The sequence below is a fragment of the Ceratotherium simum genome, chromosome 8, assembly GCF_057802395.1.
Source record: "Ceratotherium simum simum isolate JZ-2026a chromosome 8, ASM5780239v1, whole genome shotgun sequence".
Classification (NCBI taxonomy): domain Eukaryota; kingdom Metazoa; phylum Chordata; class Mammalia; order Perissodactyla; family Rhinocerotidae; genus Ceratotherium; species Ceratotherium simum.
The window spans coordinates 36746818-36773809 of record NC_141907.1 but is presented as its reverse complement, the minus strand read 5'-3'; the positions used below and the strand labels follow the sequence as shown (position 1 = coordinate 36773809).

At 38.5% G+C, this 26992-nt stretch overlaps 1 protein-coding gene across 1 annotated transcript in view; it reads left to right on the top strand.

Annotated features, from left to right (window-relative positions):
- Window positions 1-2006: 2006 nt before the first annotated feature.
- Window positions 2007-26992, top strand: part of KCTD8 (potassium channel tetramerization domain containing 8) — a 253381-nt gene continuing 228395 nt past the window's right edge. The window contains exon 1 of the mRNA XM_004419022.3: window positions 2007-3010. Within this exon, the coding sequence (XP_004419079.1) occupies window positions 2056-3010 (955 nt within the window). The 5' untranslated portion in view covers window positions 2007-2055. The remainder of the gene's footprint in view (window positions 3011-26992) is intronic.

The window sequence follows — 26992 nt, the reverse complement described above, 5'->3', positions numbered from 1 at the left end:
TTCTGATGTTAGCTTTTAAATGAAGAAGGCTAAAATCAACTCTACTTCTTAATTTGATCAGTGTATAAATTTGGAGGGGGGCAATAGGCTTGAAAAAGAGAATTGCATGAAGATACATATGGCAAACCCACATTTAAGTCTTAGTCCTTTGGCAAAGATTTTGTGTTTTTTCATTGGTCCATTAGGTTCTCTCAGTCTCTGGTAATCTAACTCCAAAACTGATACAACATTTTCTGTGGATGTGGCTTATAAGGATCAATGAATTAAATATAGTTTGTAACGCTCCAAAGAATAATGTATTAATTATTTATAAAAATTTGAGGTTACAACTGTTGTCTCAAATCCAGTCCTTTTGTTTCTTTGGTGGATTCAAAGAGAAGGAATTCTAAGTAGGCATTTAGAATTTTTAGAAAACATTAAAATCTATACATGATTTTATCCGTTAATGAATAAAGTTCATCTACAATATTATTATGATAATTTTTGAAGCAAACTACTTTGTGCCACAGTATACTATTTTCGTTTTGTTATTTATAAATCAATGATTCTTTATATTTCTGAACACAAAAGGATGCCCCAGGATGGATAACCAGAAGAAGGGAGATTTTTCATTTGTATTTCTATCCTCACTCTTTATCACAAATAATGCTGATATGGCAGACTGTTCCTCAGCTATGTACAAATGGAAATTAAGGTGAGCTTAAATTCAAATAATTCTCATTTATGACCTGACTCTTGGGGTTAGAAGACTAATAAAACATAAGCCACTTCTCTTGCCTTATGGAGTTGAAAGGGAAATGAAGAGATTAATGAAGACACTGATCAGAACTGAAAACTAGGAACAAATACAGTAAGTTTCCTCCCTGGCTCTGACGCTTCCTCCATAAACATTTATTAAGCATCTACTATGTATCAAATACTGAAAAAATGAATGAAGAAAACAGTCGCGTTACACACAATCTATTAGTTTTGTGAACTGAAATCAGAGTTTAGTTTTAAAGAATCTTCAGCTATATATAGCGCATGTAGTTAAATAGGCAATCATGACATTTGATTGTAATAGAGGTTCCGGGCATTTAGCCCTTCACTTCAAAAACTATGGTAAAAGCGCTACGAGATTCACCCCCACGTACTCTTTTTGCAATCACTGCTCGCGCTCCACCATTTGTAGCAATTTCAGATTAGGAGCCTGGCATTTTTGTTGTAGTATAAACCTTGCCGCCTCCCTTACCCCCCCATCGCCCAGCTCCCCACTCCGCTTCTCACCTTAATGTAAGCGTTAAAAAAAATAGTTTTACTGGGCGAACAGCGGCGAGTGAGGTAAGGAAGAGAAGAAAAAAGAGAAGGAGGGAGGAATGGAGGGACAGACGGACGGAAGTAGGGAATGAAATGAATGAAGGAGAGATGCTGTTCTTTTTCCTATTTGTTTTCGGTTCCCTGCCAGCTTCTCGCGCTCACTGCCCGGTGGCATCATCTCCCGGCTCGTCCCCCGGCCCCGCCCCCTAGCGTCGGACCCCGGCAGCTAGCGGCTGGCGCCTATCTCTTTAAATGACAGCTGTGGCCCGGGTCCCAGCACCGGGCTTGACGTCAGTGCCGCCTCCCAGGCTGCAAGGAGCAGTTAGCGCCACCGTCCGCGCTCGGGGCTCGCGGCGCGCTCGCAAGCTGCTGGGGCGGCGAGTTTTCTTTGCTTTGGCCCCTCCTCTCGCCCTCCCCGGGAGAGCCGAGCGCAGCCTGAGAGCCTCTTGCAAGTCTCCCTCACACTTCCCCGCCGTCGCCCCAAAGGAGCAGCCGCTCCTCCTCGCGCCTCCACCGCCGCCGCCGCGCCCGCGGAGCTCCTCTCCCGCGCTCCGCTCCCCCGATGGAGCCCGGGCGCCGCCGCCGCCGCCGCTGCCCCGAGCCCTGAACCGGGCCGCCCCGGCCGGAGGAACGTGCCGCCCGGCCCGAGGGTGCACCAGGCGCGCGCCGAGGCCAGGGGCCGCCGGGGGTGCAGGGTGCGGGCTTCGGGAACGAGAAAGTGCTGCTTTCCCGGGTCACTTGGCCAGCGGCGGCGGGATCATGGCTTTGAAGGACACGGGCAGCGGCGGCAGCACCATCCTGCCCATTAGCGAGATGGTCTCCTCGTCCAGTTCGCCCGGCGCCCCGGCAGCCGCCGCCCCCGGGCCCTGCGCGCCCTCGCCCTTCCCCGAGGTGGTGGAGCTGAACGTGGGAGGCCAGGTCTATGTGACCAAGCACTCGACGCTGCTCAGCGTCCCGGACAGCACTCTGGCCAGTATGTTCTCGCCCTCCAGCCCCCGGGGCGGCGCCCGACGCCGGGGCGAGCTGCCCAGGGACAGCCGGGCGCGCTTCTTCATCGACCGGGACGGCTTCCTCTTCAGGTACGTGCTGGATTACCTGCGGGACAAGCAGCTCGCGCTGCCCGAGCACTTCCCCGAGAAGGAGCGGCTCCTGCGCGAGGCCGAGTACTTTCAGCTCACCGACCTGGTTAAGCTGCTGTCGCCCAAGGTCACCAAGCAGAACTCGCTCAACGACGAGGGCTGCCAGAGCGACCTGGAGGACAACGTCTCGCAGGGCAGCAGCGATGCGCTCCTGCTGCGTGGGGCGGCGGCCGCTGCGCCCTCGGGCCCCGGAGCGCACGGCGGCGGCGGCGGCGCACCGGACAAGCGCTCGGGCTTCCTCACGCTCGGCTACCGCGGCTCCTACACCACGGTGCGCGACAACCAGGCGGACGCCAAGTTCCGGCGTGTGGCGCGCATCATGGTGTGCGGGCGCATCGCGCTGGCCAAGGAGGTCTTCGGGGACACGCTCAATGAGAGCCGCGACCCCGACCGGCCGCCCGAGAAGTACACGTCCCGCTTCTACCTCAAGTTCACCTACTTGGAGCAGGCGTTCGATCGCCTGTCCGAGGCCGGCTTCCACATGGTGGCGTGTAACTCCTCGGGCACCGCCGCCTTCGTCAACCAGTACCGCGACGACAAGATCTGGAGCAGCTACACTGAGTACATCTTCTTCCGTAAGTTCGCAGTCCCCGCGTTTCCTAGTTCTCCCTGCCCCCTCGCCGACCCGCGGCGGGTTCGAGCCCGACTGGACCGGGCTCTCCTTGCACACATCCTTTACGCAGCAGATATGATTTATGGTTTCGCACTTTGCCATCTCCCCTTTGACTCCCCTCTTCTCCAACTCGGGAGCCTGCAGTTCACACGCAGCCCTCTTTCTTAACTTTCGTGTTCTTGCCTCTCGCCCCTCCCTGATCCTGGAGGCGCTGGGCTCCCTTCTCCTTCGGAGGGCGGGGACGAGACGGGAGCGTAAGGCTGAGCGCATAGGTCCTCTTCCTCTCAGCTTCTGCGGAACTCCTGGGGCTCAACTTGTGTGGCTCTCAGTGGTGTGCCTCCAAAGGGCGGGTTGGCATCAAGGCGTTGACGCGCACCGCCAGTATTAGCTCCTGTTGGTGCCCGTCCGGCGCAGGAGCGTCCAGTTACTAGTTTCAGAAGGGGACAACCAGAGAAGTGACAACTGTGTTTCCCGAGCCCCTCAGGGGGCCTGGGCGTGAGAGCGGCTGGTGGGAAGGAGGTCTCCATCGACCCATAGACACCTCAGATTTCCCCCACGCCAGTTGTCATCTGCAACTGCTAGGGGTTTTGGACAGCAGAGGGTGAAGAGAACTAGATTTTGGATGTCTGAACGCTGCTGGCAGGATTGGAGGTTAGGAAGAGACGTGGTGTGTGTGTGTGTGTGTGTGTGTGTGTGTGTGTGTGTGTGTGTGTGTGATTGTGTTTCCTTTCTGGGCACCTTAAGTGCGAAAAGGGGATTGAATCCACTTTCCCAGGGGGAATAAATGCGGTCATTTTCTGAAATGAGAGGATGAGGGAGAGGATTTGGAAAACATTTGGCACGATGCTTTTTGTAGTGTGCTTCGGGAGGGGGCTCTGTGGATCAAGTTCAAGAACTCCACCAAATATCACTGAGGCTTGGGGGATGGGGAAGCGGGGCGGGCACAATTTTCAGTGACGTTTATAAAGTGAAAAGGGCCACAACTAGAGGGCTATTTGGACAAATGAAAAGCCAGCTGGGATGGCAGCAGGAACATCATTTGGCAAACGTTTTCCCTTTGGCAAGACACAAGATGCTTTAAAACTTGCCTGTAGTGCTTGGGAGAGTAGCATTGGCAGCCTATGATAGAAAGAGAGCAGCTTTAATTGTATTTATTTATTTTGGTAATTCACTTACTGTTTGGGAACTAGACAATTTTTTTTTTTTTTGCGCTTTATTTTGACTGGAGAAGTGGAAAGGAAAATTCTTACACAGGTGCAATCCTGATTGGAAGGTGGCTCAGGGTTTGTTCTAGTAACCTTGGAAGTAGGGTGACAAAACACAGCACACTGGATCTTAGAGTTAGATTGTCTTTTTTAATAGTGCTGGATTTCCTGAGAAAACCGTTTCAACAGAAAAGCAAAGAAGGTGTCCACTGAAGTGGTTGATAAAAATCTAATTGTCTTAATTATATGAAAGTACTATTTGTTACACAGTCAAAAGGCGGATAATCAGAAAAGGCACCCAAAGGAAAGTAGTATTTTATTGTTTATAGTATAAAATTGGGATCTCTTCAATATATATTAAGTAATTAAACTATTTTTTAGCATCATTCTTTACATTTTATTGTTTATCAATGGGATCTTTATTAACATTTTAGGTTTTAAACATTTATGTCATTTCAACTTGGATATATTTCCAAGCATTTCAGAAAATGAGATGAAATGAACTTTTGACTTTCTGTGGTTAGTGATTTTTGTTACAGAAGATATCAACATAAGTGTTCTGTAGTTAAGGGTCTTGCATTTTGGAATCTTTCACAGTTTTGATTGTTTTTTTTTCCCCCTAGAAAGTTGTGGACTTGAAAATGTTCATTACTTTGATTATGAAGAGATAGTACAAGTTGTCCCTAAATTATGAAAAAAAAATGCCCTTAAAACAGTATACTGAAGTTGGAAACTCAGCCAATTTAGTTAATAAGATAATTTGAGAGATATTTCAAATTCAGAATATTTCACTTCTGGAGCTAGAAGTATTAAACAAAATAAAATATTCATACTTGAATAACCATTTGCAGAGAGTCACGTAACTAAAGAACTCTGAGATTCATTCATAGAAGTCCCAGAAATCTAAGGAAGAAACCCATAGCCTTCTTCACTGATTATCTTGTGGGGGGAAATACACAATTCCAGATTAAATATTATTCTTTTGAAGTGATATTCTAGTCATTGACCAACCAAATGTAGTTGCCATTTTTTATTTAGGATGTAAAATTTATCTTGAATGCTATTATACATACATTTATTTTATGTTTTGTGTAGCTTGCAGCATATTTTCACAAATTATTTTGGATAGGGTTTTTTTAATATTGGTGAATAAAGATATACTGTAAAATTTTTATATTTCCATCCTATTCAGTTTAATGACATAAGTTTACAGAGTGCAATTATCTTGTTTAGCAGTCTCTATTTAAAAAAGAGTGTCAGCGTTATTCATAAGAACAAAATTGTTGGATTAACTTGTCTGCTGTGTTTTAGACACAGAAGGGGGCCTTATTGTCTTTTATTTCCCCTTTTGACACAGTTTTTCAACAAATATTTATTCAGTGTATATCATATATCAGTCATTTTAATACCTTTTAAAATCAAGTCTACGTGTGAACTTAGTAGTTTGAAGCTGCTCTAACAACTGTAGAATTGTAGTTCATACACTTGAACATCAATTTCAGCTCCTCACTCCCCACACCCCCGTTCACCCCTGAGTTTCTATATAGGTGGAAGAGAGTGCCAAATGGTTCAGTAATCTCAGACACTGCTGTTTGCCAAATGTGTGATCTTAGTTAAATTATATACTTGTTGTATGTCTCGGTTTCCTCACCTGTATAATGAGGGTTATTATATTACCAATTTTATAGGATTTGAGAATACATGTAAAGTGCATAGACCAGTGCTTGACCTGTAATAAAAGCTTAACAAATATTAGCTGTTACAGTTATAAATAATATAGTACAGACTTTATTATTCTTGTCAATATTAAATTTTAATTTTGTTTTATAGTAAGTATAGTTAATTTAATTGTACAGTTAGTTAGAAAATTATTTTACAGTTAAATGATAGCATAATAAACTTTCAGAAGTTTGAAACAACCAGTTTAATAACCAACCTCTTTCCTGGAACATGGATTTTTCACACCAAGTTCAAATCACCTAGGTTTGCCAGTCATCCTCCAGTTGGTTTTTTTGGATCGACTCCAACAGGACCCTTTTCTGATTCAGGGCCAAGAAGGGTTTTAACACTCTCTACTAGAACTTGAAACTTTGGCAATATTTTCTGACAAACCCAGAGCTAGATTCATATCTCCTTAAGTGCTTGTATCCAAGTCATTGAGTTCTAGTGCTCAAGGTTATACACAGGCTATTAAACATTAATACCAGCTTCATTTGGCTACATGGACACTTTTATTTATTCTCAGACAAGTCATTATTTTATCAAGTCTTTTAGACTCTGCAACATATACTAGTACTATAAAATTCCATATTCTTCTAATAGTGAAGATGGATTATCCTTTCTTGAAGGCAAACTGATTTATTGTGCCTTCTGTTTTTTGGGAGGTGTCTGTTACGTGTAGCTGTGGCTGTTTTAGCAATATCTAGCTGACAAAAAAAAGGCATTTTATGTTGGCATTGTATTACATAGACAATAGATAGTTATATGCTTGGAATGTTGTATATAGACCACCTGTGGTTAAAACTAGAATTATGTATCTCCTTTATTTCTCATAATCAGTGAGTTTACAGAAAGATAGTCTGATTTATTGCTCATCTCGTATAGTGCTTCGAGTTTTGTACTCCCTTTATTGGCTGAGTCATGTGTGGGTGAAAGTACATATTTCTCTAGGATGCATTGATATTCTTTATGTTTGGTATATCCTTTTTTTGTTGTGGTGTATGAGAGTGTCAGATCTAGGAATTAATGCTATCACTGAACTGGGCTGCGAAATCTAATTTGTCTTAATGGATTTTATATCCACTCTTTCAAATTCATTCTGATTTATTTCACTGTGTTGGGTTGAAGAAATCTAGAGTTGAACACATTCGAATAGCTATTCAGTCCTACATTCGCAGGCCTGTTGTGTTAAAACTTTCTAAGAAGCATCTTTAAAAAGTCAGTCTGGGGGCCAGCCTGGTGACGCAAGCGGTTAAGTGCGCGCACTCCACTGCGGCGGCCCGGGGTTCGCCAGTTCGGATCCTGGGCGCGCACCGACACACTGCTTGTCAAGCCATGCTGTGGCAGCATCCCATATAAAGTGGAGGAAGATGGGCATGGGTGTTAGCCCAGGGCCAGTCTTCCCCAGCAAAAAGAGGAGGATTGGCAGATGTTAGCTCAGGGCAGATCTTCCTCACACACACACAAAAAAGGTCAGTCTGTTTTGATGCATACCTTTAAAATGGTATATTATTTTCTAGTTTAATAGTACTTCTACTTGTGTCACCAAACACTGTTTTATGGAAAAGAATTCTGTTAATCACTTCTTTTCTTAAGTTGGTTTTTTTCCTCTGGAAGACTTACTAGCTATTTTTATAATTATAATGTGAAAATTTCTTCTGCAACTACATGGCTGAATGACTTTTGAATCAGTGGGGAATAAGCAAAAGGAACACATAACTTTTTAAAACATCAAGATTGTGATTTCATGCAAATACTTGCAGTAATAAAGCAGACAGACGACAAAAACCTTGGAGTGCAAAAAGTTTGGAGGCTGTGCTATGGCACTGGCTCCTGTTTAAGGCCATTAAACTTTAATGTCTGGCTTGATTGTTTTTATAGGTCATGGCTTTAGCTTTCCCTGCCACCCTTGCTATAGCTTCTTGTTGGTCAACTGTTAGGCAGATAATGAAGCTGAAAGACTGAATGGCATTACAAGCCTTATTTGGCAAAGTTCTGTCTCTTTTATTGTTTAGAATGCTAGAACTCACAATTTCTGTGTATGTGTGTGCGAGTGTGTGAGTAAGCCTTAGTTAAAAAGAAAAAAAAAATCTCTTTGGAAAAAAGAGAAATAATCTATATCAATTTAGCATCAATTATTATCTATTCTATTGTCATAAGTTATTAGTTGGCATTAGTAAAAAAATGTGAAAATGATTGTCCACTTGTCATTCAAAAGTAGCCCTTTTTTGATTGTGAAAGTAATGCAGTTTTAGGAATTTTGTAAAAGAAAAGTAAGATTAACAAAATCACCACCAGTGGGGCCAGCCCGTGGCCTAGTGGTTAAGCTCACTCACTCTGCTTTGGTGGCCTGGGGTTCGCAGGTTTGTATCCAGGGTGCAGACCTACACACTGCTCATCAAGCCATGCTATGGTGGTGTCCCACATACAAAATAGATGATGTTAGCTCAGGGACAATCTTCCTCACCAAAAAAAAAAAAAAAAAAGAAAAAAATCACCACCAGTAACTGCTAATAAAATCTTGATTCATTTCCTTCCAGGCCTTTTGCTATGCAAATGTAGATGACCAACATATGTATATTTTTTGTTTTGTTTGGTTTTTGTGAGGAAGATCGGCACTGAGCTAATATCTGCCAATCCTCCTCTTTTTTTTTTTGCTGAGGAAGACTGCCCTGGGCTAACATCTGTGCCCATCTTCCTCTACTTTATATGGGACGCCGGCACAGCATAGCTCGACAAGCGGTGCATCGGTGCGCGCCCAGGATCCGAACCGGCAAAACCCAGGCTGCTGCAGCGTAGCATGCACACTTAACCGCTTGTGCCACCGGGCCAGCCCCCCAACATATTTTTTTAAAGTTATGGTTATACTATATAGATAGTTTGTATGATGTCTTTGTTTGCTTTGTTTTGTTTTATACATTTAATACATTGATACATTTAATGACATTGTCCCTATGGCATTAAAATTTTTATTGACATCTTAGATAATAAAAGTATAATACATATCATTTTCCACAGACAGTATTATAAATAAATATTAGTGTTGAATATTTTCCCTGTACGCTTAGAAAAAAGTTGAATTTTTCAAAATACAAAATGTATAGTAAAAAGAACATTTACTATGTACCTAAATTTATTTTGTGTTTTATATACCTTACTTTGTTTACGTCTCGTAACATTCCTTCAGCTTGGCGTTAGTTCCCTAATACTTCAGTAAGGAAACTATGACATGGAGAGGTTTAGTAACATCTCTAGGTCCTAGAGCTAGTCTGGGGCAGAGCCAGAATTTGTAGTTCTGTCTTACTCCAAAGCCCTTCCTCCTAAACATTTAAAAATAATGCCTGTTTCATTCAGTCAATTTGACAAATGTTTTTCAATGTCTACTGAGTACTTAGAACTTAGCTCTATAAGCAAAAAAGGATGGTGTGAACTGTACATGCATGAACCTAATATTTCTTAATCTACGCAAAATTTCCATAAGAATGCCATAAGAAATGTTTTATGTCTTTACTTGATAAAAAGGTTAATTTTTATTGATTAAGTCTATTATATTCATGAATATTGTTAAAATTAAAGAAAATAAACCATTTGACTCAATTCAGCACATTTTTGGGTGAACAAGTAATATCTATAGGTTTGATAAACTGACAAATTTAAACAGTGTTAAGGTAGTCATATACTTCAGCAGAAAATTAATTTTTACCTTGTGTAATAAAACACATTTTATATGTTCTTTTCTTAGGTGGCAAATGAAGAGACTATTTTAGTTGAAATCAATTTTGTAATTATATGTAGTTTATTGGTCCTAAATATTGGTTAATGCCATTAAGTTGTATACTTGGTTTAGTTAGGTTCAAAAAAAAAATCAAATACCTGTTGGATATTGGAATTGGCTTTTGGTATTTTTGAAGCCTTAAAGTATTGTGGAGATATATAGATATATATATACACATATATATATATACACACATATGTATATATGTATATATGCAAATATACAAATATTTGTATACGAATATATACAAATGTGTGTGTATATATATATTTGAAGTACTTTGTAAGTAGCATTTCAGATTACCCTTCAAACTGTATTTAATTACAGAGATCATTTTTAAAGCCTCTTTTGAGTTAACTTCAGGGTATTTGAGTGAACTGTCAGTACTTAGCAGCCACAATCCTGCAAAACGTGCTGGTGGCTCCTCTAATCAAGTTCATTCTTTTAGTAGTGGGAGGCTACCCCAACAGAGGTTTTGCAAGGACTTACTTACCTAAAGATGGGAATATCTTTATTCACAGGATTTCAAAATCACTCCAATAGGTAACTTAAATGCTTTATAAGTTCTAAGGGTAAGGGTGAACCTCCAGCTGCTGACTTGAATATACATGTTCTATGCCTGTCATATACCTAATTATCCTACAAGGTTAGTTGTATTTTGCACTTTCAAAAGCAAAAATAGATGAAATATTTTATGCTGAGTTTTTCTAACCCGTGGGTTTTTAACCACTGGTCTCATAGCTATGTAATACTGAGTGACCCCTTGCTGTAGAATCCTTCTAAACTTAGCCTCTGCACTTCTCTATCTTTTTATCTGAGGCTATAGGGCCCTCATTGCATTTCCAACAATATGTAAGTATCTCTCTTCCCTTTTTTCTTTCTTGATGTGTCTTATTTTTTTTCTCCAGCTTTATTGAGATATAATTGAGGTATAACATTGTGTAAATTTAAGGTGTACAACAGGATGATTTGATACACTTGTATATTGTGATATGATTACCACTGTAGTGTTAGCGAACACTTCCATCACATCATATAATTACAATTTCTTTTCAGTGGTGAGAACATTTTTTACTCTCTTAGCAACTTCCAAATATATAGTATAGTATTATTAACTGTAATCACAATGTTGTGCATTAGATCCCCGGAAATTGTTAATCTTCCAACTGCATGTTTGAACCCTTTGACCAATATCTTCCCATTACCCCCTGCTCCCTATCCCCTGGTAACCACCATTCTTACTCTCTGTTTCCATGAGCTCAGCTTTTTTAGATTTCACATATAAGTGATATCATACAATATTTGTTTTTCTCTTTGACAGATTTCACTTAGCATAATGCCCTCAAGATCCATCCATTTTGTTGCAAATGGCAGGATTTCCTTCTTTCTTATGGCTGAATAATATTCCATTGTGTGCATATATACAACATCTTCGGTATCCATTCATCCATTGATGGGCGCTTAGGTTGTTTCCGTATCTTGGCTATTGTGAATAATGCTGCAATGAACATGGGAGTGCAGATATGTATTTGAGATCCTGTTTTCATTTCCTTTGGATATATATATATGCAGAAGTGGGATTGCTGGATCATGTAATTATCTCTTTTCATGTTGATCTTCCTCATCAGCCTAGTCTCTCCTTGAGAGTGGCACCAAGTCTTATTTTTGTGTTCTCAGCCCCCAGTTCAGTGGCTAGTACTACATTAAGAACTCAATTAATATTTGTTTTTTGAATGAAAGTGCAAATTAATGAATGAACCAAAGATGTTGGAGGTTCTATTAAGGTAGTTATTGAATTAAGGTTTGGTTTCACTTTAATTTAAATTGCACTTATTGAGCAATTACCAGGCTACAGCTTGGGCAAGACATACAAATATGAATGACAAAGACCTTTCGTATAAGGTGATCACAGTAAGCTTTATGTAATAGTGAATTATGTTATAGAAGGGTTATGTAATATATTAGCAAGAGGCAGAGTAACGACACAAGAAGTTGTTACATAGGCATCTATAAAGAATAAAAATAAGTGAAATGTTAACTAAAATATGGGAGAGATTAAAATAATGTTATAAATGAAGTCAGAATTGTAAACATACATAGATGCACACACACATTTATTTATTTATACTTAAATGATTGGTGGGATAGAAGGTAAAAGGGATAAAAAATTAGCTTACTTTTTTTTTTAATGTATGAAAGATGTTGGGCAAATGCTCAGTACTGCAGCCTTACCTGCAACCACATTGTTGAGAACTTGCCTTTCAAAAAATCTTAAAATGTGGAGTGGCTGCTGCCTCCTGACATAGTCCGGCCCTGTTGTGGTGTAACATAAGTTCAAGAAGTATCTGGCTATCTTGGTAGGCATTTGCAAAGGTGAGGATCCAGTTAACTCTATATTGCTATCTCTACTTTTAGTTTTTAAAAGGTACCTTAAAATACACTTAACAGGTATTATTGTTTTATGATCAATGTTACACTGTCATCTTTACTTATACTCATTAACCTCGTGTTAAGGTAGTTAATAAAAATAAATCAACTTTTCTGGCAATAACAGCACATAGTTTCATGATACCTAGTAGGACGCTCATTAGTTCAATATTTATTTGCCGATTAAACGTTGTTCAGTGCTTGTTCAGCAGTTAAACTTAGAATGTTATTTTTACCATATTGTAACCATTTTCCTATTAAATCCTACTTATATAGGGAGAAATCAGTTAAATACAATAAAAGAACATAATAAAGAAATACATAGTGTTGACTTCAGGTCGCTAGAATAGTGAGTGATTTAACCATTCAATTATGCTACTTCCATTTCTTTCACCCATTATAATAACAAAAACCTTGAGCAAAATGGAATTCATAATATATTGCTCTTTCTCATCGTTTTGTATAATTAGAAATGTTGTCTAATTTCTGGTACAAGGAGAATAGGGAGAGAAGTACTGTGTTGAGGGAGAGACAATACCAGAATCTCTTGGCCTTCACTCCTAAGAAGTAAAAACCCTGAACACTATGAATGGTTTAATACTTTTTTAGTCAAATTCCTTGACAAATTCTGGCTCTAGCTTTGAGATCTTGGGAAAATAATTTAATCTCCCTCCTGAAGAGAAAGTGAGGGAAAAAATAACACTCATCTCATAGATTTGTTATGAGGATTAAATGAAGTAATCCTTATAAAACACTTGGAAGAATATCAGACAGGCAGAAGTTAAATGCTCAATATATGTTAACTATTGTCATTTATCAATTTAAGGGCCTCAAAGTACATGACTAATCTCTTTTCTCTACATTATTAATTCTCAGTATCAGATTCCTTCTCTTTTTCCTTTTTTTTTAAAATTTATTTTATTGAGGTCACATTGGTCTATAACATTATAAAATTTCAGGTATACATCATTATATTTTGAATTCTATATAGACTGCATTGTGTTCACCACCAAAAGGATAGTTTCCATCCGTCACCATACATATGTGCCCCTTTACTTCTTTCGCCCTCCTCCCACCTCTTCCCCTCAGGTAACCACCAGTCTGTTCTTTGTATCTATGTGTTTGTTTCTTTGTTTATCTTCCACATAGGAGTGAAATCATACAGTATTTGACTTTCTCCTTCTGACTTATTTCACTTGGCATAATACCCTCAAGGTCTGTCCATGTTGTCACAAATGGCATGATTTTGTCTTTTTTATGGCTGAGTAGTATTCCGTTGTAGATGTATACCACATCTTCTTTATCTGTTCATCCATTGATGGGTACTTAGGTTGTTTCAAAGTCTTGGCTATTGTGAATAATGCTTCAATGAACATAGGGGTGCAAATATCTTTTTGAATTAGTGTTTTCACATTCTTGGGATAAATATCCAGAAGTGGAATAGCTATATCATATGGTAGTTCTATTCTTAATTTTTTGAGAAATCTCCATACTGTTTTCCATAGTGTCCGTACCAGTTTACATTCCCACCAGCAGTGTATGAAGGTTCCTTTTCTCTGCATCCTCTCCAACACTTATTTTCTTGTCTTTTTAATTATAGTCATTCTGACAGGTGTGAGGTGATATCTCATTGTAGTTTTGATTTGCATTTCTCTAGTAATTAATGATGTTGAACATCTTTTCATGTGACTTTTGGCCATCTTTGTATCTTCTTTGGAAAAATGTCTGTTCAGATCCTTTGCGCATTTTTTAATAGGGTTGTTTTGTTGTTGTTGTTGAGTTGTATGAGTTCTTTATATACTTTTGATATTAAGACCTTATTGATATATGACTTGCAAATATCTTCTCCCAGTTGTTAGGTTGTCTTTTCATTTTGCTGATAGTTTTCTTTGCCTTGCAGAAGCTTTTTAGTTTGATGTAGTCTCATTTGTTTGTTTTCTCTTTTGTTACCCTTGCCTGAGGAGACATGATGTTCAAAAAGATACTGCTAAGATCAATGTCAAAGAGCGTACCACCTGTGTTTTCGTCCGGAAATTTTATGATTTTGGGTCTTACATTCAAGTCTTTAATCCATTTTGAGTTAATTTTTGTGTATGGTGTAAGATAATGGTCCACTTTCATTCTTTTGCATGTAGCTGATCAGTTTTCCCAAAGTCTGTTGGAAAGACTTTCCCTTCTCCATTGGATGTTCTTGGCTCTTTTGTTGAAAATTAGCTATCCATAGAGGTGTGGGTTTATTTCTGGCCTCTCAACTCTGTTCCATTGATTTGTATGTCTATTTTTCTGCCAGTACTGTGCTGTTTTGATTACCTTAACTTTGTAGTATATTTTGAAATCAGAGAGTGTGATATGTCCAACTTTGTTCTTTTTTCTCAGGGTTGTTTTGGCTATTTGGGGTCTTTTGTTTTTCCATATAAATCTTAGGATTTTTTGTTCTATTTCTGTGAACAGTGTCATTGGGATTCTGATTGGGATTTCACTGAATCTGTAGATTGCTTTAGGAAATATGGACATTTTAACTATGTTAATTCTTCCAATCTATGTGTACGGAATATCTTTCCATTTCTTTATGTCTTCTTCAATTTCTTTCAAAAATGTCTTGTAGTTTTCAGTATATAGGTCTTTCACCTCCTTGGTTAAATTTATTCCTAGGTATTTTATTCTTTTTGTTGCGATTGTAAATGGGATTGTTTTGTTGATTTCTCTTTCTGCTATTTCATTGTTAGTGTATAGAAATGCAACTGATTTTTGTACGTTGATTTTGTACCCTGCAAATTTACTGTATTTGTTAATTATTTCTAATAGACTTTTGGTGGGTTCTTTAGGATTTTCTATGTATAAAATCATGTCATCAGCAAATAGTGAGAGTTTTACTTCTCCCTTTCTAATTTGGATCTCGTTTATTTCTTTTTCTTGCCTAATTGCTCTGGGTAGAACTTGCAATACCGTGTTGAGTAATAGTGGCGAGAGTGTGCATCCTTATTTGTTCTTGTTCTTGAAGGAATATCTTTCAGTTTTTCACCATTGAGGATGATATTGGCTGTGATTTTGTCATATATGGCTTTTGTTGTGTTGAGGTACTTTCCTTCTATACCCATTTTATTGAATTTTTATCATAAATTGATGTTGAATTTTGTCAAATGCTTTCTCTGCATCTATTGATATGATCATGTGATTTTTATTCCTCATTTTGTTAATGTGGTGCATCACATTGATTGATTTGTGGATGTTGAACCATCCCTGTGTCCCTAGAATAAATCCCACTTGATAGTAGTGTATGATCCTTTAAATATATTGTTGTATTCAATTTGCTACTATTTTTTGAGGATTTTTGCATCTACATTCATCAGAAATATTGGCTTATAATTTTCCTTTTTTTGTGTTGTCCTTGTCTGGTTTTGGTATCAGGATAACATTGGCCTCGTAAATTGAGTTAGGGAGTGTTCCGTATTGTTCAATTTTTTTGAAGAGTTTGGGAAGGATAGGTATTAAATCTTCTTTGAATGGTAGAATTCACCAGAGATGTCATCTAGTCCTGAACTTTTGGTTTTTGGGAGGTTTTTGATTACTGTTTCAATCTCTTTACTTGTGATTGGTCTATTCAGATTCTCTATTTCTTCTTGATTCAGTTTTGGGAGGTTGTATGAGTCTAAGAATTTATCTATTTCTTCTAGGTTATCCAATTTGTTGGTGTATAGCTTTTCATAGTATTTTTTTGTGATTTCTCCACTTTCATTTCTGATTTTATTTAGTTGAGCCTTTCTTTTTTGTCTTAGTGAGTCTAGCAAAGGATTTGTCAATTTTTTAATCTTTTCAAAGAACCACCTCTTAGTTTCCTTGTTCCTTTTAGTGTCTTTTTAGTCTTTATTTCATTTATTTCTGCTCTGATTTTTATTATTTCCTTTCTTTTTCTAATTTTGGGCTTCATTTGTTTTTCTTTTTCTAGTTCTTTAGGTATATTGTTAGATTGTTTATTTAAGATTTTTCTTGTTTCCTGAGGTAGGTCTGTATTGCTATATACTTCCCTCTTAGTACCACTTTTGCTGCATTCCATAAGTTTTGGTGTGTTGTGTTTTCATTTTCATTTGTCTCCAGGTATTTTTTGATATCTCCTTTGATTTCTTCATTGATCCAGTAGTTGTTCAGTAGCATGTTGTTTAGTCTCCACGTATTTGTGACTTTTCCAGCTTTCTTCTTGCAGTTGATTTTTAGTTTCATACCATTGTGGTTGGAAAAGATGCTTGATATGATTTCAATCTTCTTAAATTTATTGAGGCTTGTTTTGTTTCCCAACATATGGTCTATCTTTGAGAATGATCCATGTGCACTTGAAAAGAATGTGTATTTTGCTGCTTTTGGATGGACCATTCTATAAATATCTATTAAATCCATCTGGTCTAGTGTTTCACTTAAGGCCCATGTTTCCTTGTTGATATTCTGTCTGGATGATTTATCCATTGATGTAAGTGGGGTGTTAAAGTCCCCAATTATTTTTATGTTGCTTTCAATTTTTCTTTTTACGTCTATTAATAGTTGCTTTGTATGCTTCGATGGCTCCTGTATTAGGTACATATATATTAATAAGGGTTATGTCTTCTTGGTGGGATGTCATTTTCTCATAGTATAATGTCCATCTTTGTCTCTTGTTATCTTTTTTGGCTTGAGGTCTATTTTGTCTGATATAAATATGTCTACACCCATTTTCTTTTCGTTGCTATTTGCTTGGAGTATCACCTTCTATCCCTTCGCTCTGAGTCTATGTTTTTCTTTACAGCTGAGACAGGTCTCCTGGAGGCAGCATATTGTTGGATCTTGTTTTCTAATCCATCCAGCCACTTTGTGTCGTTTGATTGGTGAATTCAATGCATTTACAGTTAGAGTGATTATTGATATATGAGGGCTTAATGCTGTGATTTTATTTTTTGTTTTCTGGTTGTTCTATATTTCCATTGTTTCTTTTTCTTTATATTTCTGTCTGCCAGTTTGGTGGTTTTCTGTGATGTTTTTCTCAGTTTCTTCTTTTTTTATGTTTTGTGACTCTGCTCTAATTTTTTGTTTTGTGGTTACCATAAGGTTTGTATAAAAGATCTCATAGATGAGATAGTCCTTTTTTTGCTGATAGCAGCATATCTCCATTAACCTAAGCAGGTTCTGTCCTTTTCTTCTTTCTCTTCTATGTTTTTGTTGTCACAAATTATCTTTTTTTTTTTGTATTGTGAGTTTGTTAACCAATTGAAGTTGTTGCAGTTGTTTTTTATGCTTTCTTTCCCTTTAGGCTTAAGTTATAATTAAGTGTTTACTAACTTATTCTGATATAGAGTTGAAATTTTCTGATTCTATTTATCACCTTGATCAAAGCTTTGTATACCTTTGCCTTTTTGTTTCAGGTAGGAGGGCTCCTTTCAACATTTTTTGTAAGGCAGGTCTAGTGACAATGAACTCGCTCAGCTATTGTTTGTTTGGGAAAGCCTTTATATTTCGCTTTTATATCTGAAGGATAACTTTGCTGGGTAGAGTATTCTTGGCTGATAATTTTTGTCTTTCAATATTTTGGATATGTCATTCTTCTCTTTTCTAGCCTGTAGAGTGTCTGCTGAGAAATCCACCCATAGCTTGATGAGGGTTCCATTGTAAATTATTTTTTTCTCTCTGGCTGCCCTTAATATTCTCTTTGTCATTGACTTTTGGCAGTTTTGCTATAGTGTGCCTTTGAGAAGGTCTTTTTGCATTGAGATAATTAAGAGTTCTATTAACTTCATGTACTTGTATATCCAGTTCCTTCTTCAGGAAGGAATAAGCTCTCTGCTCTTTCATCCCTCTCTTCTCTTTCTGGGATACTCGTTATCCTTATGTTGATTTTCTTAATTAGTCTGATATTTCACATAGAGTTTCTTCATTTTTAAAAAATCTTAGTTCTCTCCCTCTTCCACCTGAATCATTTCTAGATTTCTCTCTTCAAGCTTGCTAATTCTCTCTTCCACATGGTCTGTTGTAATTCCAATGCTTTCTACTTTATTTTTCATCTCATTAACTGTGCTCTTTATCTCTAGAATTTCTGTTTGGGTCTTTTTAGAGTTTCAGTCTGTTTCGTGAAGTACTTGCCCTGTTCATTAATTTTATCTGTGAGCTCATTGAACTGTCTTTCTTCATTTTATTGTAACTCATTGTGTTTCCTCATGACAGCTATTTTGAATTTTCTGTTAGATTGCAATCTTCTGTGACTTCAAGATTGGTTTTTGGAGAGTTGTCATTTTTTTTCTGTTCTGCCCTGTTACTGTAGTTCTTCATGGTACTTGATAAGTTGATCCTCTGCTGGTGCATTTGTGGTAGTAAACACCTTTCTTTTGGTAAAGCTTTGGTTACTTTGGTTCTGAGCTGATTCTGGTTGTATTTGAGAGCCTGCACTTTCCATCCTCCCCTACCTCTGCTAGAGGCATTGTCAGTGCCCTCCTTGTGCTGCTTGTGCCTCTGAGGTAGATGGTACCTTGCTACTTACAATGTCACTGCACTCTCAGGTGTTGCCACTGGAGTCTGCAGGCTGTGAGCACTGCTGCTGCTTCTGGGGTCACCTGGGTCTTGTGTTCCCCCACTGGCTCTCCACGGCCTTGAGTGCTGCTGTCACATGCTACATCTGTGCTGCTGCTTCCAGGTTATCTGGGGCTGCTGGCAGCACTGCTGCTAGGGCACTGGGTTCACAGGTGTCACAGTCACTGCCAGGGGCTCATTGTCTTGTATGCAGCCCCACTGCTGGTAGGGCTGGTGTCAGGCGTACCACCACTGGGGGCTGAGTCACGGGTACTGCTGTCACTCCTGAAGCCTCAGGTTGCAGGTGCCACCTGCCACTGCTGGGGGAGGGGGAGGGGCTAAGCTGTGAGTGCTGCTGCTGCTCTTGCAGCGTTTGGTCTCCAGTGCCATTGTGCTTTTTTAAACCTCAGGCCAGGGCACTACTGCCCCTACTGGGAGTATCCATGTTTTGGATAGTGCCACCACTGCTGGAAAGGCTGGTGATGGAGTTGCCACTGCTGGGGAAGGGAGAGGGGGATTGGTCGCAGGTACTGCTGTGTTTCCTGAAGCACTAGGTCATAGGCAACACCCACCACTCCTGGGGGAGGGACAGGGACTAAGCTGTGAGTGCTGTTGTTGCTCTTGCATCCTCTGGTCTCTGGTGCTGGTGAGCTTTTTGAAAGCTCGGGTCAGGGCACCACTGCCACTGCCTGAGATATCCACGTTTTGGATCACCACCACTGGGGGAAGCGGGGGCTGCTCCCCTTGTTCAGTTTCCTCCCAGAGGTCCAGTTCACTCACCTTCAGATGTGTAGATGCATGGATCTCTCAGGTGTTCTGGTACAGGGAGTCTTTTTTTGGTCAATGGATGTCCTACTTGTAACTTAGAGGGGAGAGACAAAGGGAACAACTCACTCCATCATGACGCTGATGTCACTCCATCCTCTTTTTATTTTTGAGGAAATCAGTATCAATACCTGTTCAGAATTGCTCTGGAAAGCTCCCACTATCATTAGTGAAATTAAAAAACATAATTTATTGACCTTATAAGTATAAAATCAATTAACATATTATTAAGTTTGTTCTAGTTTGATCTTCATTGCTTAGGGGAAAAATGCACTCTTCCAGGTCTAGTGCTTGTCACTGGTCAATTTTGACACAATTAACAAGAATACTGGTATTGAAGGTTTATTGTCTCAAACTATAGGGTGTGTTTAAGCAAAGCACCTCTTAATCTTAATCTGTATTTATATTTCTGATGAAAGCTTTTAGCTTTGATTTTCAAGAGTTTTGTGCAAGAGAACAAATTGTCACAGGGTCAGGTGGGCTCAAACATTGCTCAGAGTTTGGGCATTTGGCCGAAAATTTCAGGCTGGATTTTAGATTCAAATACATATATGTATAATTTTGGGAAAACTATTTTAGCTTTCAAGTCAATCAACTCCTATTGAAACTATGCTGCACATTTTGCATATAAGTTTTCTAGTTGCTAAAAGTCCAGGTATTTGAAGAAAGCAGAGAGATCTAAGGCAGTTGCCAGCAGCCATTCAGAGGTAATTCTCCAATATTTTGACCTCTTTTCTTCTGGTCGGTGAAGACTGCATCTAGGATGTCTCTTTGCAGATGGAGGGTAAGGATTTATACATATAATTCCAAAGTGACTTTTTTTTTTTAAGTTTAAGGTGTACAGCGTGTTACTTTCATGCATTTATATGTGGTAATATGATTGTCAATGTAGCAATATTTATCACATTACGTAATTATAGTACATTATTGTCTATATTTATTATATTGTGCTTTAGATCTCTATGGCTTATTTACTACTTGTTACAAATTTGTACCCTTAAACACCATCAATCTTATTTCCCCCTCCCCACCCCATCCTCTGGTAACCACTGTTTGGCTCTCTGTTTTTTACAGGTTTAACTTTTTTAGATTCCATATAAAAGTGATGTCATACAGTACTTGTCTTTCTCTCTCTGATTTATCTCGCTTAGCATAATGTGTTCAAGGTCCATCCATGTTGTCACAAATGGCAGAATATCCTCGTTTCTCATAGCTGAATAATATTCCACGGTGTGTATGTACCATATCTTTTTTATTTATTCATCCATGGATAGGCATTTGAGTTGTTTCCATATTTTGGCTCTTGTGAATAATGCTGCGATAAACATGCGACTGCATATATCTTGTTGAAATCCTGTTTTCATTTCCATTTGTTATATACACAGAACCAGAATTGCTGGATTGTATTTTTAAAATTTTTAATTTTTTGAGGAACCTCTATATTGTTTTCCATAGTGGTTAGACTTCTTTACCTTCCCAGCAACAATGTCGAAGTGTTTGCTTTACACCACATCCTCACCAGCACTTGTTGCCTCTTGTCTTCTTGGTAATAGCCTTTCTAACAGGTGGGGGATGATATCTCATCATGGTTTTGATTTGCATTTCCTTGATGTTAGTGATGTTGAGCATCTTTTCATGTGCCTGTTGGCCATTTTGATGTCCTCTTTGGAAAACTGTCTATTTAGTTCTTCTGCCCATTTTTTAATTGGATTGTTAGTTTTCTTGTTATTAAGTTGACTGACTTTTTATATATTTCGGATATTGATTCCTTGCATGATATATGGTTTGCAAAAATTTTCTCCCATTCTGTTGGTTGTCTTTTCATTTTGTTAATTGTTTCTGTTTCTATACAGAAGCTTTTGAGTTTGATGTGATCCCATTTGTTGATTTTTTCTTTTGTTGTTTGTGCTTTTGGCGTCATGTCCAAAAAAATCCTTGCTAAGACCAATATTGATGAGCTTCTGCCCTATGTTTTCTTCTAGAAGTTTTATGGTATCAGGTCTTATGTTTAAGTCTTTGATCCATTTCAAGTTAATTTTTGTGAGTGGTATAAGATAAGGGTCCAATTTCGTTGTTCTGCATGTGTTTCTCTGGTGTCCACAGCACCATTTGTTGAAGAGATTATCCTTTCTCTCTTGGGTATTCTTGCCTCCCTTGTCAAATATTAGTTGACTGTATATGCTGGGATTTAATTCTGGGCTCTCTATTCTTTTCCATTGGTCAATGTCTATTTTTGTGCCAGTAACATACTGTTTTTATTACTATAACTTTGTAGTATAGTTTGAGGTTTGGAAGTGTGATACCTTCAGCTTTGTCCTTTTTATCACAATTGTTTTGGCTTTTGGAGGTCTTTTGTGTTTTCACACAAATTTTATGATTGTTTCTTCTATGCCTGTGAAGAATGCCTTTGGTATTTTGATGGGGATTGCATTGAATATGTAGATGGTGGCCATTTTAACAATGTTAATTCTTGTGATCCATGAACATGGGATGTCTTTCTGTTTGTTTGTTTCTTCTTAGATTTCTTTCACCAATGTCTTGTAGTTTTCATTGTATAGCTCTTTCACTTCCTTGGTTAAATTTATTCCTAAGTATTTTATTGTTTTTTTTTTTTTTTTTTTTGAGGAAGACCAGCCCTGAGCTAACATCTGCCAATCCTTCTCTTTTTTGCTGAGGAAGACTGGCCCTGGGCTAACATCCGTGTCCATCTTCCTCCACTTTATATGGGATGCCGACACAGCATGGCCTAACAAGTGGTGCGTTGGTGCATGTCTGGGACCCAAACTGGCAAACCCCAGGCTGCCGCAGCGGAGCACGTGCACTTAACCACTTGCGCCACCGGGCTGGCCCCACTATTTTACTGTTTTTGATGCTATTGTGAATGGGATAGTTTTCATTTCTTTTTCAGATGTTTCATCATTAGTATAAAGGATTGCAACTGATTTCTGTATGTTGAGTTTGTATCCTGCCACTTTTACTGAAATCATTGTTAATTCCAACAGTTTTTTGACTGACTCTTTGGGATTTTTCTATATATAAGATCATATCATCGGTAAGCAGTGTCAATTTTCTTCTTCCTTTACAGTTTAGATGCCTTTTATTTCTTTGTCTTGCTTAATTGCTCTAGCTAGGATTGCCAGTACTATATTGAATAGGAATGATGAGAGTGGACATCCTTGTCTTGTTCCTGACCTTAGAGGAAACACTTTCAGTTTTTCTACATTGAGTATAATGTTTGTCATATATAGCCTTTATTATGTTGAGGTATGTTCTTTCTGTACCCAGTCCATTAAGGGTTTTTATCATGAAAGGATGTTGAGATTTTGTCAACAGAGATGATCATGTAATTTTTTTTTTTTTTTTGGTGAGGAAGATGGGCCCTGAGCTAACATCTGTTGCTGATCTTCCTCCTTTTGCTTGAGGAAGATTGTCCCTGAGCTAACATCTGTGCCAATTTTCCTCTATTTTGTATGTGGGATGCTGCCACAGCATGGCTTGATTAGTGGTGTGTAGATCCACTCCCAGGATCCAAACCTCTGAACCCTTTGAACATGGGCTGCTGAAGCAGAGCATGTGAATCTAACCACTGTGCCACCGGGCTGGCCCCCATGTAATTTTTACCCTTCATTTTATTGATGTGATGTATTACATTTATTGATTTGCATATGTTGAACCATCTCTGCACCCCAGGGATAATTCCCACATGTTCATGATGTACAATCCTTTTGTTGTATTCTTGAATTTGGTTTGGTGACTTCTATTTTTGATAAGGAAAAGTTACTACAGTCTCAACTTTATAGTAAGTGGTGGGAGGAAGCAGACATGATGATTACAAATCATTGGTGTAATTTATATGGTAATTTGGGGAATGAGTTCTTCTAATATTGATCTAGACTTAGAATAAAAAAGGAAGATTTGGCAGTAGAAGTCCAAGGTAGTCTTAACCTTCATCAGTATATACATTTGTTTTATTTTGTGCTACTTTACTTTTCTGTACTTCATTTCTTCATACAGAAAATAACAACCAGTGATCTTCTTTTTTGTCTTACTTTCATGGAATTTCATAAGTAATATGTCCCAAGTAATCTGTGCTGAGTAAAAATGTAGTATTTGTTTGTGTTTTAGTGTGTCAGGCTGTCAGTTCTTAAAAAGAAAGTGTTGAGCATATTGCTTTTAACAAAACACTTACTGAGGGTGAAACCTTTTATGCACTATCTTATTTAATGATTTTTTAAAAAAACATTCAGAAATATAAAAACTGCCAAATTGAGAGAAATACAGATTAGATTAATTTTAAGCTACTGAGTCGTATCTCTTATTTAGCCCATTTATATTTATTCATACATTCATTAATCAATATTATATCTGAAGCAGTCTGTTAGGTGCTGAAGATGTGGTGGAAAACAATAGTGAACACATGTCCTGCCTTTCATGATCAGGGCTATGACATATAGATGTGTAGGTTGCACACCACTTAACTCTAGATTGCACTTGTTAGGTTTAGGTGGTTCAGCACCTGTTGATGTGCAATATACAACTTGTGAGGCTCTGTGAGATGGCTCTACGTATGGCCAAAGACCAGCTGTATCTCTTACTAACTTCTGACTACAGGAGTCTGGGCATGATTTCGTGTGTGTGTGTGTACATGAGTGTGTTTAGAGGGAGTATCAGTATGACTCCATGGCCACTGCTGGCAATTAAAAAACCTTTGCCCTCTGAACTGTGGTTGAATAATGACCAGTTTGTTTTAGAAAAATATGACACTATCATTGATCTTGACCTTGTGTTGAAATTATCTGTTTAGAGATAAACTGAGTATTTTGAAAGCGATGATCTTTCTTGTTCCTGTATCACACTTGACTCCCTGTCTGAGAAATTTTACCACTTGAAGAAATGCAAAGTCTACTCAAAAGTCCAGATTTTGCCCTATTTCTTATAGATGTTGCTTATTCTCCATGAAGAAATCCTAAATTCAAGTTAAAATGAAGACTTCTCCTAGTTATCTTTCACAGGTATTCCATATTTAAAATTAAATTTGAATTTGAAATGGTTATGGGACATTCTTTTTCTTTTCAGGATGTGTTGATTTAGCATGCTTCACAGACAGTGTAAAAAGATACATATTTGCTTTGTAACAAGAAGATATGGACCTTGTTAACAATTGTTAATGTTGCTGGTATAAGAGACCATGACTAAATATGCTAGAAAGTCCAGCATTGAAGTTTCTGTAGCTTAGTATAATCATTTACATATTTTCTGCTGGATTGATATGTTTCTAAGGCATGCAAGAACCATTACAATAATTCAGTTTTTACTTTCTGTGTTAGCATGTTTGGACTGTAAAGTAAAATGACTTATTTCAAGCTGTCTGTTTTATAGCTACTATTATGAAGACATATTTATCATAATTATAATTTGGTACTTAGCATTCATACTGTGAAGCTCAGTAATACCCAGTATTTGGTAAAACTAAAAAAAAGGAATAACAGATTTACCTCACAGTTTTACTCTAAGCACCAGGGTCTAGCAACTAATGGCTATGATTTTTGTTAAATTGCATGCAGTATTTTATGGGTTGAATTGTGTGCCCCACAAAAAGTTATGTTGATGCCCTAACCCCCAATACCTCAGAATGTGACCTTATTTGGAAACAGGGTCTTTTCAGAGATAATCAAGTTAAAACAAGGTCTTTAGGGTGGGCCCTAATCCAATATGACTGGTGCCCTTACAAAAAGGAGAAATTCTGGACATAGAGGTATAGACATGCATGCACACTGGGAGAACATCATGAGAACATAAAGGTAGGGATCAAGCTGATGCACCTACAGGGCAAGGAATGCTCAAGATTGCCAGCAAACCAACCAGGAGCCAGGAGAGAAGCATGGAACAGATTCTTCCTCATGTCCCTCAGGAAGATCCAGCCCTTGCAACACCTTGATCTCAGACTTCTAGCCTCCAGAACTGTGAGATAATAAATTTTCATTGTTTAAGCCATCCAGTTTGTGGTACTTTGTTGTGGCAGCCCTAGCAAAGTAATACAGTCATTTCAAATTTGTTATCTTGTAACAAATCTGAGAAAAATTTGAAAAGGCAATGCTTTTCAAACTCTTTGTATTTTTCAGAGATCTTAGTTGCAGACAGCAGACTCCAGTCTAGGTAATTTAAGCTGGAAAAAACTTATTAAGTATAATACAGATTGCTTGGGAGGGCTGAGCTTCCAGGCATGATTCCCAACCACACCATAGAATAGGGCTGCCAAGGGTGGTGCTGCCTTGCAATGATGTGGGAGCTCAGAATCAGGAAGCTGCCATGCAGCTGCAGGGTCTAGCCACACCACCTCTGCCATGATTTGTAACAATCAAAATTAGATCATCAGCACACTCCTTGTCTCCCCTTATGCCTCAGTTTACAAGTGTCTGGTTGTGCCACCTGAATCACATATGGAACCTAGCCACAAGAGAGTAGGAAATGTAGCTTTAAAAACAAAAACAGTAATGACAAATCTTCATGGCACATTATCAACATCTGTCTATGTAAGCCTATTTCTTGTTTTTTGTTATTGTTTTAAAAATTTAAACCATTTAATCTCCACTGCTTCATTCCCATAGACAATCATTCTAATGTATTTAATATATATCCTATATGTTCTTGCAAAATGTTTTATCTTTCTTATATTATTAATTTAAATACATGTTATCTCTCTCATTAAGAATTTTCTTTTTAAGATCTCTTCATTTTCATGTGCCCATCTAATTGGTTGTTTCTAACTGCTGAAAGTTACTTCCTGGTGTGTATTTTACCTGACTAATCTCTCCCCCACTGATCTATATTCAGATTGTCTTCAACTTGATCATGGCCAAGTCTACTGTGGACCTGTGTGAGAATTTTTTTTTTTTTTTGAAATGTACAGCTAGGAGGGGAATTACTAGGTCACTGGGAATGTATCTACTTCATTTGATAGAGTACTGTCAGATTGCTCTGCAAATGGGCACACCAGTCTTCACTTCTAAGAGCAGTGCTTGAGGATTCCATTGTCTCTACTTCCCCACTAACATTTGGCAAAATTCAGTTTTCTAATTATTGCAAAAATAGGTGAAGAATGATATTTCATTGTTGTTTTCAGTTTCACCTCTCTAATGACTAACAATGGAAATGTAGTTTTTAGCTCTCTAGTCTCTGTAGATTAGAAAGGTATTGGAAAGATTTTAAGTGAGCTGGTCAAGAGGATCCACTACAGTCTCTCTCTTTGGCCACCCTCTTTCCCTATTAAAATTTCCAACTACAGCAATAGCATCATCAACAGATGCTCCTGCATAAAATTGCCCTTCATGCAAATGAAAATTTTACTAGCCTTCCTCAAAAAGGGAACACCCCAAGTCTCATCAGCCCTGCCTCCATCTTTGGGTGATATACAGTACATTGTATGAGGTCTGATAGTGATTTCTTGTGGAATGGTCACCTATGAATT